This window comes from Phaenicophaeus curvirostris, chromosome 10 (assembly GCF_032191515.1).
Source record: "Phaenicophaeus curvirostris isolate KB17595 chromosome 10, BPBGC_Pcur_1.0, whole genome shotgun sequence".
In the NCBI taxonomy this organism is placed as follows: Eukaryota; Metazoa; Chordata; class Aves; order Cuculiformes; family Cuculidae; genus Phaenicophaeus; species Phaenicophaeus curvirostris.
This window is the reverse complement of record NC_091401.1, coordinates 6,835,634-6,850,300: the sequence shown is the minus strand read 5'-3', so window position 1 is coordinate 6,850,300 and position 14,667 is coordinate 6,835,634. Positions and strand designations below refer to the sequence as shown.

At 45.3% G+C, this 14,667-nt stretch overlaps 1 protein-coding gene across 2 annotated transcripts in view; it reads left to right on the top strand.

The window, feature by feature from the left end:
- Positions 1-6,830: 6,830 nt before the first annotated feature.
- MB21D2 (Mab-21 domain containing 2) overlaps positions 6,831-14,667 on the top strand; it is a 61,906-nt gene continuing 54,069 nt past the window's right edge. The window contains exon 1 of one of the 2 annotated variants that reach the window (XM_069864855.1): positions 6,831-7,095. In XM_069864855.1, the coding sequence (XP_069720956.1) occupies positions 6,885-7,095 (211 nt within the window). In that variant the 5' untranslated portion in view covers positions 6,831-6,884. The remainder of the gene's footprint in view (positions 7,096-14,667) is intronic. The other variant, XM_069864856.1, reaches the window with a different exon arrangement.

Genomic DNA, 14,667 nt, shown 5'->3' with positions numbered 1-14,667 from the left:
AACAACAGCCATGAGTGTAGTCAAGCCATACATTATGCATGTAGATGTATAAGGGAGCATGTCTTGCTGTTTATATTCTCTGATCTGTCCCACTGGAATTTATTTTTTGTATATGGAACCAAATCCAAACACCAAAGCTGTGTACTCCCCATGTGGAGCAAATTTGCACATAGATCTGGGATTTCATGTTGTGACTATATCCCTGTACAAGAGCATTAGCTCCAGTGAAGCATTACGATGCTCAGCACTGCTCAGATCTGAATCCAAACTTTATTACTTGAGATAAACTCAAACTAAAAATAAAACTAATCAAGAAAATTGACAAAAGCCCAGGAAATGGGCAGTGGAAATATTTCCAAACATTGCTTACAGAGGCCCTGAGCCAACCTACTTACAAGACTACGAAGTTTATCAGATCAATTTCAGATATATCTGTGTACAACTTGATTACATTTAACAATGAGATAAACAATGTATATTTTCACAAAAGAAAAAAAGAAAAAGACACTGAGGCAAGAATAATGAAAGATCTGGTTGGGGTCTTTCAATAGTCAGTGTCTGAAGCTGGTTGCAAATCGGGAGTCTGCTTCTTAGAACCTTACTTCAAAAGCTTTTGTGGGTATTCGAGCTAGATATATTTCTAGCTTGGGACATGCACTAAGCATCTGCTATTCTTTCAGAAAACGTTTTAAGCGTCTTGAGTATAGGTACTTTGAGGCTGGCTATGACAGATGCAATGCCATTGTTTCAAAGGATTTTAATGAGCACAGCTCCACTGCCATGTGGATGACTCTGTTCTGCTGACAGGATGTAGAAGATCACAACTCTTCACAGGGGAGACTTGTTTTTTAATCTGGAGGAAAAGTTTAAGCCTGTCAAGGAGGCAACACACCCTTTTTGAAAACTGTCAGGTCTGTGCTTGGTGCTATTGATCTGTCATAATCCTTTGCATAAGGAAATTGTGCCTGTAAATCACCCACATTTTCGTTTACAGACACTAACTAAGACAAAATCTCCCATGACTGGAGGGGGAACGAGGGCAGGCAGAGCTTCTCATGGTCTCTGGGAAATATCTAGGACATAGCAGGTGTTCGGATGTTTGGAGAGGGACAGAGCTGAGTATAACCCATGCTGCTTTGGCTGGCAAATTTTGCAGCTGGTACCACACATGTCACCATGCAGAGACAGCTCCAGGTGGTAAAATTAATGATGTTCTGGGGCCAGAAAGTGAATGCTGGGGACTGCTAGGAGGGACACATCTGAAGAGCAGCAAAGCAACTGAAGTTGCTAAGGGTATCACCAGGACAGCCTAATGAAAGTGAGCTCCTAATAAATGTGAAAATAGGTTTGGTGCTACTGTGGGCTTCTTCCTCCTGGGACTATTGCAGATCTTGGAACGAAGGCCACAAAGGAACACTGAGCAGGGGAGAAGGGGGGAAGGAGGGAAATCTCGTCCTGGGTTCAGCTACCAGCTGGAACAGCAGAGCTGGGTGCAGAGCCAGTGAAGGAGAGGGAGGAGGATGGCACAGTGTTATCCTTGGTCTGCTGCTAAGTGACTCCCTCCCTGTGCACAGCTCATTTCCCTGCTCTGTGTCACTCTTCTTATCTGCACAGACAGCCTGTTCTATAGGCTAGGAGCAGGTTTCTGCAACACAAGGCACGAAGAATCCTTGAACAGCTCAGAAAGTACCAAAATAACATGAAGCAGAAATTGCAGTCATTAGATTGGAAAAATAAAGCACTTCCAGTCAGTAATTCTGTTCCTGGTGAAGGCCCTTGCCACATGAAACTTTGAGCTATAGCTGCTTCAGTGCTAAGTACAGAAAGGGGAGATGTTTCCTGAGTGTACTTTTAGCCTCAGAAAATCTGGGTACAATTTCTGTGAAATGAGGGATAAATCTAGCTCGTTCGATGTCATACTCTAATTACCAGCTGCAGTGAAATATCCTAAGATGATGTATTGGAGGCTTATTTCTGGATCTTGTTCCAATTAATTTCTCCAACGAGTTTGCAGCACCTAAATGAGATGCTTTGAGCATCAGGCCCTAGGTTGCCTATTCTTCCTCCCTTGGTATTTTGGGCAAATTGCTCTTCATAGCTACTGCATAACTGTTTTACCAGTCTTAGGATGGTGTTATTAACACTCACCTGCTATCCAGCAGTTTTTTTGAGACAGCCTATTCAAGTGTGAAAAGCATTTTGAGGTCTCGGGTCACGCTACAGAAGTGAGAACAGTTATTTCTTCCCTTTCACTTAATTTCTCTGTAGCCTGTTCCGTTTCTAAATGCTGGAAGTGGTGCTCAGCAGAAAAGAGGATATCTGTTCTGCAGGAGAAAAAGAAGATGAAGTCTCTTTTGCAAGAAAGAGAAAACACATGGGAGAAAGGAAGAGTGCATGTGAGAGGGAGGGCACAGCTTCCCGCAGTCAGGTTGTTCAATCCTTATTCCCAATAAGGTAAATGTCCTCATTGGAAGCCTTGAGCCCAATATGACAGAGAACATAGATTCCTCCTAGGCCGCAAATAATGCTCATGGGAAGAGCTTGGAAGATGCTGCAATGTTTCCACAGAGAGTTCCTTTTCAGAAAGAAAAAGGATTCAGTAGTGAAACTCCTGGCCAGCCATACTTGCAATTCTCATTCTCATTTATTTGCCCAAGTAATCCTCAGTGCTTGATATATGTAAGACTTGAATTAACTGTATATTTATTCAAAGATCTTAAATTGCACTGATGTGATGAGGTAAAATTGCAAGCTGATGCAGTTTCAAGGGTATTAAATGCCATATGACAGTGCGGCAGATTCCACTTGCACTGAGGGACCCAAGCCTATTCAAAGATTTTCAGAGAAGGTGGTAAAAGGCTCCTTCTTTTGCAAGTACAACTGCTTTTCATGAAGGAGAATTCCAGTAAGGGCTGAGGTGGGGCAGAGAAGTACAATACCTGTCAGAGACTCTTGAAGAAAATTAGAACTGCTTGCCCGATTCTGCTTTTGGTGAACAGTGTTGGTTTGAGCTTAGACACTACATGAAGCACATTTTTTGTCTCTGAGCAATTTCTGAATAATACATGGTACGAGGAGCAAAAAGAAGTCCAGATGAGCAAGAAGCATGGAGCAATTAACACTCTGATCTAACAGAAACTTTCTGCAAATATGAAGGGGACTTCAAGCAGAGGTGCTGTTGAAAAAAGCCAATCAAACTGAAATCTCCATTGCTTTTGGCATGAGCTGTTTCTGAAATACTTTATATTTCCTAAAGGTGTTTAGTTAACTCAGGCAATCAAAGCTAGCTATGAAGCTGTTACTGAATGGGATTTAAAAAATTTAAATGAAGACAGGAAAAAATGGTCATTTAAGTCTTTGATGGATGTGGGTGGAGAGTCAGCATGTGCATTTGGAGACCCAATAAAAGACAAAATCTAACCCAAAATGCTCACCAAAAAAAGCCCTCCTGGTAGTCCCAGTATTGAAATATGATGCAACAAATAAGATGTGACTAGAAAAAAAGGCTACCCAGTCCATGAAGCCTGTGGAGAACATCACCTTGAAAAAGATGAGGCAAGAGGGTTGGAGATGGAAAGCGCAGCTGGTATCAGCAGGTCCAGCTTCTTCACCACACGATGCGCCAGTGATGCTGGCGGTTTGCACTACGCAAAATTGAAGCAAAGATGCCCACGCAGCTAAAACCAGAAGGTCTTGGAGTGGTTTGGGGGTCAGCATCTACCGTGATTTCCGTGGGAGCGGCGTTGTTATCACAAGAGGGAGCCATCCGCCTGTACGAGATTGTCACCCCAGGGACAAATACCTCCGAGAAAGAGCAGCAGGGCGCTGAGACCCCCGAGAGGGCAGGAGGCAAGGGGTCCTGAGGGCTGAGACAGGCAGTGACCACAGCCCGGGAGAGAACAACCCCGCAGTGCAGCCACCAGCACCGGGCACTGCTGAGAGCTCTTCTGCAGGTCAGATCCTGCGTTCGTGAAGGCTCGCAGCTAATTGGGTTGATTTGTAGGCTTTGCTGGGGAGGGAGATGAAGGGAAGGCGCTCGGTCAAAGTAAAAGTCGGCGCTGCTCAGAGGTTCATGTGCCAGGGCAGCTGGTGACGGCTCGGGCAGTGGGAGAAGTCGATCAGAGAGTGGTACCTGAACCCCATGGGGGCCGTGTACGCAGCAGAGGGCAGGTGCATGCACACACACGCTCCTACCCTTACCTTTGGGACATCATTTCTTAGACAATGAGCATTATCAGTGCCCTCAGAAGGTGTGCAAGCAGATACAGGACAAAGCCGGAGGCATAGAATCATAGAATCACAGAATAACCAGGTTGGAAAAGACCCACCGGATCATCGAGTCCAACCACTCCTATCAAACACTAAACCATGTCCCTCACTGCCTCGCCCACCCGTGCCTTAAACACCTCCAGGGAAAGTGACTCAACCACCTCCCTGGGCAGCCTCTGCCAGTGCCCAATGACCCTTTCTGTGAAGAATTTTTTCCTAATGTCCAGCCTGAACCTCCCCTGGCGGAGCTTGAGGCCATTCCCTCTTGTCCTGTCCCCTGTCACTTGGGGTCATCACCCGTTCTCCTTTGGGTGGGCCTACCCTTGATTTTCATTCCATTCCAGCTAAGATCCCACTACAAGGTGCTGAATTCCCACTTCTGATCAAGATTGGCTGCCTGGAGGAACCAAGCCACGTCCCCAAGCTCAGGTCTAAACGCTGGCATCTGTTTGCTGTGCAACAGGGACAACTGCCTGTCACCTCTTCACACCGAGCTCAGTTTCACCTTCCTGTTTTTTCCTCTGAATGCCTCATGCGTAATTTCAGTAGACACATTTTACCATGATCTGGGACTGAGCTGAAATCTTTGTTTCCTGCCAAGAATCTTGAGAGGATAATACATATCCAAGCAGTTTGCATCAGTGCCATAGCATCCAAAATGCCCTGTAGAAGGCTAACACAATATTATTTGTACGCTCCCTGGGCAGGAAGACAGACAGATCTTCCAGTGGATGCACTGAGGTAAATAACGGATTATGCTTCGTACACTCAATGACAGGACTTTTAGATCAGGCTGAAGGGAGAAAACCACTCCAGGTTGAAAAGTTAGAGGAGCGTTAAAAATACATACAGAAGAAAAGAGTGTATTGTTGACAATGGGGGAGTGGATGGAGGTCAGAGGTCTGGGCTCCTTGCCACAGACTTGAATGGCCTGGTCTGAAGGGATGTCCCTGCCCATGGCAGTGGGGTTGGAACTAGATGATCTTTAAAGTCCCTTCCAACCCAAACTATATGATTCCATGATATGATTCCACCCCATTTTCCCTCCCACCCTTTGTCTGTGCAGCTCCCAGGAGCTTCTAGGCAGGCTCGGGCTCAAGTACAGCAGTGAAGATGCTTTATCTTGGTCGTTGCTTCTAAGACGTAGGATAAAATTACTTCGTAAATGTGTATATATATAAAAACACTTCACAATCTTCAGGAGGCTTTATGGAGCAAGCAAATGGCATGAGGTTTAACAAGGCCAAATGCCGGGTCCTGCACTTGGGGCACAACAACCCTGTGCAGCTACAGACTAGGAGAAGTCTGTCTAGAAAGCTGCCTGGAGGAGAGGGACCTGGGGGTGTTGGTTGACAGCGACTGAACATGAGCCAGCAGGGGCCCAGGTGGCCAAGAAGGCCAATGGCATCTTGGCTTGGATCAGAAACGGCGTGACCAGCAGGGCCAGGGAGGTTATTCTCCCTCTGGACTCGGCACTGGTAAGACCGCTCCTCGAATCCTGTGTTCAGTTCTGGGCCCCTCACCACAAGAAGGATGTTGAGGCTCTGGAGCGAGTCCAGAGAAGAGCAATGAAGCTGGTGAGGGGGCTGGAGAACAGGCCTTATGAGGAGCGGCTGAGAGAGCTGGGGGTGTTTAGCCTGGAGAAGAGGAGGCTGAGGGGAGACCTCATTGCTCTCTACAACTACCTGAAAGGAGGTTGTGGAGAGGAGGGAGCTGGGCTCTTCTCCCAAGTGACAGGGGACAGGACGAGAGGGAATGGCCTCAAGCTCCACCAGGGGAGTTTTAGGCTGGACATTAGGAAAAAATTCTTCACAGAAAGGGTCATTGGGCACTGGCAGAGGCTGCCCAGGGAGGTGGTTGATTCCCCTTCCCTGGAGGGGTTTAAGGCACGGGTGGATGAGGTGCTGAGGGACATGGTTTAGTGTTTGATGGGAATGGTTGGACTCGATGATCCGGTGGGTCTCTTCCAAACTGGTTATTCTATGATTCTATGATTCTATAAACACCGAATGCTTCGGTTAACATGTGGGAGGAGCGGAGTTCCCAGCCGGTTATTAATCCACTCACAGGACAAGGCTCTTGCTGAAGTTTAAAATTAAATTAAAATTCGAAGAAATGTGGGTTTTTTTAAAAGAAAAAAAAAAACCCAAACAAACAAACAAAAAGGAATTTTATCCCGACCCAGCGGTCGTGCTGCAGCCTCAGCCCCCGCCCGCAGAGCACCCAGACCCCCCAGTGCGGGCGGGGCTCGGCGGGGGGAGGTGTGTGTGAGGGGTGTGCTGCTCGGGCGGAGCTCCGCGGGGCCGGGGGGGCTCCGCGGGGCGGGGGCTCGGAGGGGCTGGGCTGGGGGGTAGCTGGGCGGGCGGGGGCGCTGCGGGCGGTGCCTGCGGAGGCTCGGCGGGCGCTTGTTGATCGCGGCGCCGCCCCGCGCCTGCCGGCCCCGCTGTGCCCGGGCTCGCCGCGGCGCCGCTCGCATTCTTCCCCTCCTCGCCAACCCCTCCTTTTTTTTTTTTTTATTCTTCTTTCTTTTTTTTTTTATTCTTTTTTTCCCTCTTTTTTTTTTTTCCTTCTTCTTCTTCTTTTCTCTTTTTTTTTTTTTTTTTTTTTTTTTTTGCATGAAGATGGCGGCGCCGCTCGCCAGCAAGGCAGGGTCCGCCGGCCCCACCAGCAAACCTCCCTTCCCGGAGCTGGATTTCCGATCGGGAGCCAGGGTGGAGGAATTGAACAAACTCATCCAGGAATTCACCAAGCACGACCAGAGGGAGTACGACGACCAGCGAGCCCTGGAGATCCACACGGCGAAGGATTTCATCTTCTCCATGCTGGGTAGGGCAGGGACACCCCCCCTTCCCCATCCCCCCCGGGACAGGCACCCCCCGAGCTTCCCTGCACCGACTCTATATTATCCACGTCCCCTCCCTCCTTCCTCTTCCAGCTAGCGAGGAAACGCGGATATTGTGTTTCTGGACCGCTCCTCTCGGTGGTTTGGAGCGGGTGAGGTTGTGCGGGAGCATCCCCGGAGCTGCGTCTCTTGCTTCGGTTGCAAAACTTGGTGCGAGAGGAGCGGGTCCGACGGTTCCATCTGCGTGGAACTTGGAATCCCGGGCTGGGAGCCTCAGTCCTGGGGGAAACGTGTTGGCCCTTGCAGAAATCACCTGGGCTCTGGCGTGACTAAGGCTTCTGAGTCATTCCGCTGATAATCTTCACCCTGATCCTCTAGGTAGTCGGTTCCTGAACAATATTTACTGTGTTTTGAGTAAGAAACAGGTCAGGCGAACGAAAGCCTTGGCGGTACTAAAGGATGCTCTTTAACACGCAGGTTGGACCTTGAAATGAGTCACCCGGGGTTCCTCAAACATTTCTAAATGTAAAATAAGGGCGCTGATAAAGAGCAGGTGTGGCCAGTGAATGGTTCTTTGTGGCTCAGCGGTGCCTATACACCCTCAAAGCAGATTGAGTGCAAACCAAGTGTGTGGGAATAACCCACATCACTTTTCTCATTCGGAAGCGCAGAGCTATCCTATAGCAATGATAATTATTTTCTGTCTCGAGGTAATCACTGTTGTAGATCACATCCTCAGGAGCCATGAACACTCACTAAATGAGAATCCACCTGTCCATCTGCTTAGGGTTGGACTCAGTGATCTGGTGGGTCTCTTCCAACCTGGTGGTTCTGTGATTCTATGATTATCTTGTAAAGTAGCTGAAAAAGTGTAATTGCCTGCTGTGGGGTTTGCACGATTTTATGTCTGTCCCTTTTTTACCAAGAGCTGGACAGGATACAAAGCAGACTAAATTTAGCTTGAGAACAAGGACAACAAGTTGAAAAGTCAGTTGCGTATATATTTATAGTTGCTGTTATAAATATTTTTCCTTTCCTGTTTAAACAAAATGATGTGGTGAAGCCATGGTTGCATCAAAGCCTGTAGGATTTTCATTATTGAAAAACCTGATCCTGTGTTAATCATCCACTATTACAATCTGATATATTTTTCAATCAGGGCTTTAAATAAACTGGCTGAGGAAGCAGGGCTGGATGGGATGAGGCAAAGAAGAGTGGAGAGAAAACAGCCAGAGCAGCAGTTCTGGATGTGTGGCTAGCAAGTAGAGTCCTTTTTAAGCATGAAAGCTTTACATGGTCCTTTTTAAGCTTTACTTTGCAGGGGACAGACCATGGCATTTCTTCCTGCATCATGTGGGAGAAGGCAATAGAAGAAAGAAGAAAAGCAGGCTGAAACATGCCTTGTATTTCTGCGAATGCAGCGTGATGCCGTGTTCATGAAAACAGGGAGCATTAGACTCTTTAGAAATAACGTAAATTAATGTGGCTGTCTTTCTTAATATAATGGCTGGGAGATGAGTGTTCTTTAATTTTAAATGTATAGACTAAAAATGAGGTTGTAACAAAAGCTGTATTTTTGTTTATGTTATTCCTGGCAATTTTCAGTGAGACTTGTTCCTGAATAGAAGAGGCTTAAGGACCAAGCCCAGAAATCAAGATGGGTTGTCTGATTTGTCTGTGTTAGAGCCAGAGGTTGTGTTTGTTGATCAGACCCTTCTTAGCCAGAGGCTCTTAAATCTAAAAAGATTTAACTTATTAATAAATAGCTCTTTCCCTTGTGCCTGATCCCTCCCATACGTACTGCTCTTATCTGGTGATGAGAGGAAAATTAAAAGTAGCTTTCCTGATTTAATTACATTGGTGTGTAATTGGTGGATGAATGATAGGCGAGGAGACTTTATGTGGATTCTCAGATGTTTGTGCTCTGCATGGCTTGCCCTCTGGGTCAGATCTTTGCTTTCTGTTTATATTAACTCTTTTTTTTTTGTCTGTGTTGTCTTGCCCTGGCTATTAGGGACTGAACTCTTAACTGAGTTCTTAAGTGTTGGGCTATGATAAAACTAGGAAGAGGTACTGCTTGTCATGTCTTTGTCTTAAAATCTGTGCCCCAAGCATCAGAACAGGACTTAAAATGAACTACCTATCTGGTAGGGGAAGTGAGTGTTTCCTGAGTGTGGGCAGTTCCTGGGCATCCCATTCATAGTCAACAAGACCATATGGTCTTGCTAACACCCCACACTGAACAACAGGTGTCTTTTGGTGCCTTTGCTGGGTGACTTCTACTCACGCTGAGCTGTGCCTGATAAGTACTTGACTGACAGTAGGTATAACTGAGCCTCAAAGGAGGGGAAGGATGGATTAATCAAGAAGAGTGGAGACAAGACAGTCTTATGTTCTGGGCAGTGAGCTCGCTGGGAGACCAAGTCTCTGCCTCCCAGTCGTGAAAGGAGCCAATTACTTACTCTCTCTGTGACTCGATTTGTGGGGTGTTTGCTGCTATTGTGATGGGAGCTGCATAGAACTCGTTAAAAAATTTTTTAGGGTCACCTGGCCTGAAGAGTATTATTCCTGCAGTACAAGTATTTCAAGGAAGCTGCTTTAATAAACACTACCTGTCTTTTTCTGTTCAGCACTTAAATAAAAAAAGTGTTGTGATGCACAGATGTGCTAGGCTTAAAAAAAGCCGTATGTTTTGCTCTTGGGAACTAGAACATTGCATATTAAACAGTCCCTTGAAATTTCCAGTGCTGTTACTGCCTCAAAGCAGGTCTTGTTATTAGGGATACTGACTCTTGTGTTTTAACAAGAGGAGAAGAAAATAAAATAGCAAGGAGGCATAAATAAATATGGGGGATACAGAACTATTTCCTGCCCTCCTGACACACACTGGCATTCAGTCATCTAGAGCAATTTTCAGACTCTTCAGGTTGGTGTTTGTTTCCCTTTCCTATCATGAGACTTTTTCTTCTCTATAGAGTCAGAAGAAGGATGCTCAGGACACTTAATGCTCTTCTCTTTCCTGTCATTGCCCTCTCCCCGCCAAACCAAGGGAAGAACTGGTTTAAATTTGTCCTTAAGTACTTTTTTGTTTTTCACTGCTGTGGGAGAGAGCTGGAGCTGCCAGCCAGGACAGGCCACGCTTTTACAATTTGCAGTCTGCTGCAACTTAGAGTTGTTGACAAGACCTCTAGAGAGCTTGTATCGGCACCTGATACAGGAGAGGTGATGAGCCTATTCTGAGAGCATTTCCCTTTTCTCTGCTGTTGGCCCATCGCTGAGCTGGGTGTGCTAACAAGTGTTTGTGATAGAGGCAAGTCTCATAGTGGAGGTAGAGCTGGCATCAGTAAGAGGTTTCTGCTGCCAATATCCGCTTCCCAAATGCAGTGAGTTACTCTGTTGGCCCCTGCATCTCTAGCAAGGCTTCTAGCTGTTTCTTGGACTTATGGGCCCCCCCCAAATTTGTGCAGTGGAGGTGCAGATTGCTGTGCTGAGAACACAGCGGTCCTGACAACAGCTTGCTTTTATTAGCATCTTCTACAGGAGAAGCATTTTGCAGTCCTGCCCTGTACCCAAGGTCAGTGTGGCAGACACGGACTGTTGTGTGGGTTTGTGTGGCATTTTTCCTCCCTTTCCCTACCTGGCATAACTTGCTGATGAAACCTTCTGTTGTAGATTAGATTTCAGGCATTGTTGGAAGTATTGTTTGTCTATGATAGAATGTGGAAATTCTCTGGTTTCTGTTGTGGTGTCGAGCTGATGAAATAGCAACAGGATTGGAATGAACTCTCTAGGGTTAAATCTTTTGTGTGTGTGTGTGTTCGCCTTTTCTCAAGAGAGGCCAATCATGATAGGAGCACACTGTATTCTGAGGCCTATGTTAATAGAGGCTCCCTGCTGACATTCCCTGCACTGCTGAATGCATAATGCACAGCTGTTAAAAACAGCCTTACTGTATTGCAGATTGCATTTCTGGCTTTTCTTAGGTCTCCTCTCTCTGCAGGCCATGTTTCTGTATTTGCATTTGAGGTTGCAGGGGGGTATTTTTTTTTTTTAGTTAAAGAACAGGTTGCTGTGCTGATGAAGTAACCCCAGCAAGGCATATTGGTTGCTTCTGTTTGGTTGTAGCTACCAGAAGTCAACCAATTTCATTTAACTGGGGATTCTTTCTATTTAACTAGTTAAAAAGGATTGGCATAAACCGAGTGCTGCTCCAAGTGTGCAGTGAAAATAGCTTGAAAATCTTTCTCTCAATTGGCTTTAAGATGCTGGTACTTCACTTACTCAACTACTGTTTTGAAACATTAGGCTGTGATGCAGAGTATTTAGTGTAATAGCTAGGAACATGCCCTAAGGGCACAAATTCTTATGGCAGGCTTGTCAGACTGCCCACTGCCTGTTCTTTCAGTCTGTGGAGCTATTTGTGAAAGAGTTAGGTGAATATTTGCCAAGTCCAATTATGCAATTATATTTTAAGGGCAATTTTATAATTATAGTGGAGGATGGTAACCAGGATACGTGAGTTGTTGGATTTTGACTTTCTTTTTTCTTCCACATTGCTTTGCATGAATGCTAAAACATTTGGAGTGATTCTAGTCAGAAACCAGTTGTTCAACTTTCTTTTAGGCAGCTATTTTTATAGGTGAAGCTAAATTAAAGGCAAATACAATCTTGTTCAGGAAGGCTGGAGAACATGTTTTATTGTTAAGTTGGTAATTTATGAGGTGGATGTGTACTCGGAGACCCAGAGCAGCCCAAAGGCAGAGTCCAGTCCAGCGGAGATTCAGGATCTGTTAGTCCTGCCTGGACTTCTCAAAGGGAGTCTCTGAGATGTGCAAGTTATTTGGATAGTTGGGATTGTCTGTCTTCACTTTTATTTGACAAAAGACAGGTTTCTGCTGGCTTTAACCATCTCCTGTACAGCTAGAAGTTTTGCATCTTTTCTTGTGCCTTGACATGTACGCTCTGGCCCCTGTACGTGTCACAGTCCTTTTGCTGCAAAAATTATTTTCCAAGGAACATGTCTGAAACCCTTCCCTGTGTTCCCTTCTCTGTCCACGTCACACCCTAGGTGTTTATACTCCAGGTTAGGTGAGAGAGTGCCAGGAATAACTCTGGTAATAGCTAAGAGGTTAGCTCTGCGCCCAGTCAAAGGGACTTCAGTTGCCAGGGCTGCTTCAGCATGACCCTGTGAACAGTGATTGAGATGACAATTGTACCTCCAGGCATGTATGTGAAACCCTGTGGTGGCAACCGCAGGTTGGAGCTCTGGCATAGATAGACATTATTTGAGTGTAAGTGCCCCGCTGTTGAGTCTGTTGCCTATGGCTGAGTGATGATAGTGTATGAAACTAAACTGAGAAGCAAGAGCAGTCCTGTGCATTTTGTGGAGTGACATACATCCTAGGCCAGGTTTTCCTTTAGCAACTTACAGCTGGGACAGGTTAAGTTCCATATCCTAAAATAAAGCCATTAATTCTGCTCATTGGTGGCTTTCCCTGCTGTCCTCAGAACAAGGAGATAAAGTTCCCTGAGCGTAACAGTTTGTTCGTCAGCACAACATACTATGTTACATTTAGACTCTGTTTAATTTGCCTGGCTTTGAGATATGAAGTAAGTAGTAGAGTAGATGGAGTTCTGGAGAACCAAGGAAGGGTATCATCTGCCCTGCTTTTTTTCTTCAGGAAACAGAGGGCCCGTCATGGGACCTGAAGCAGAAGGCAGCTTTTGATGTTGTAGTCACAGAACATTCCCTTATTAAGAAAAGAGGGGTGTAGAAGCGTAGAAGCAAGGGTGAGAGAGCTGAAAAATGGCCTTCAAGTGGATGTCTCGAGTTATTTGCCCAAGTCCTGTTTTGATCACTAGTAGAGGGACATGAGCTTTATTGGAACTTGCAAGCATATTTCATAGACTGCCCATCCTAACTATGGATTTTATATCCAGTGAAGGTTTATGACTTCTGTTAGCACAAAGCTGGCTTACTGTCTGACTAACAAAAATGTGAAGGTTGCCTTCTTTTTTTGCTAGTGCAACTGGAAGGCAGCTTATGAGACATTAAAAATAAATCTTTCAGGAATAGCTGATGTTCCCATTGACAGATGCTTCTATGGATTCTGCTCTCTTTAATAAAGAGACCTCCACTGTTTGCTTTTATTTCTACCACTCTGTTGCATTCCCTTTTACTGCAAATAGCAATTGTCCTGGACTGGGTGGATTAATCTGCACCTTAGTACTTCAGCCAACCTGACAGATCCCTGAATCATGTACTAGTGTATTAGGTAAACTTTCTGCAGTTCTTTCAAAGCACCATTTCAGTACCTTTCTTGTTATAATGGAATCAATATGTGCTGTAGTTTTCAGTTGGAGAAAGATAGATTTTCTTCTCCTCAACATATTTGACTTTTGAGCTTTTAATAAACACTTGACCCTAAGGAAGCTACAACAATCCTGTTAGTGCGTTATATTTCATCTGTCAGACAGTATGATTTTAATCTAATTTAAAGCATTTAATTAGAAGGTTGTTAATGCATTTTTTTTATGTGCATGCTAGTGTCAAAAGTACAATTTGCATACCACTGAGTGGGGGTGATTAATTGCTGTAAGGTTCATAATATCCATGTCTTTGAAACTGCAGTGGTAGCTACTTCTACCCACTCATATTTAGGGCTGTGGGCAGAAATTTACACAGCTCTGGGTGGCTTCAGCTGGTAGAGCAAGAGGTGGGTAGCACCCCTTTCACCCTAAGAAAATCACTCTATAGGTAAAGCACTGAGTCAAGACACCCTAGACATATGTTCGATTCTGAGCTGCCTCCAAATTTACACAGAGCTACGCAGATTTCTGAATGTAATGATACAAGTGGGACCTTGGTACTAACAGCAGCCTTCCTCGTCTCCTGTGCTTCAGCAATCTGTGAAAGGGTAAGGTGGTACCAGAGTAGTGGAACACTGTGGTGTTGCTGTTCTTCATGATTGAGTGGTTTAACCATGCAGCCCTCTGAGACTGAAGCTGGAAAAAAGAGTCTGGTTTTGAGAGTTCAGCCTCAGAAAGTATTTAAATAGTGAAGGCAAATAGTCATTCTGTCGTTGGGTGTTCATCTAGTGGTGTAAAGATCAACTACAGTTCAGCAACTGAGAGAGAGATTACAAGTTGACCCAGTTAGGCAGTTCTAGCAAGTAATCTTATTTTATACCGAAGGGATCCCAAAGCAAAAGTGGGACAAATTACTTTAAAGAATGCATCCTGGCCACAATCTGATGTAATTGGCAGTCAGGAAATGCCAAGACGTAGGAGGCAGCAGTTTGAGACAGAAAGCAAGGGACAAATGCAAGACATGGCCAAAGCTATAAATCCTGCGGGGATAGCTGTAAGGAATTGGCAGAGGATTTCTTTCTATTATTTTTTATTTATTTTGCCCAATGACGCCTTTCTAAGGTCATGTTTTAGATGAAAAGTAGAGGTTTACCTGTGGGATGTTGTTGATCTGCTTAGATCTTCTCTACTGTGGCTTGTAGTCAGACCATGCAGAATTTCTTCCACCCATTTATGGAGTGAGAGTT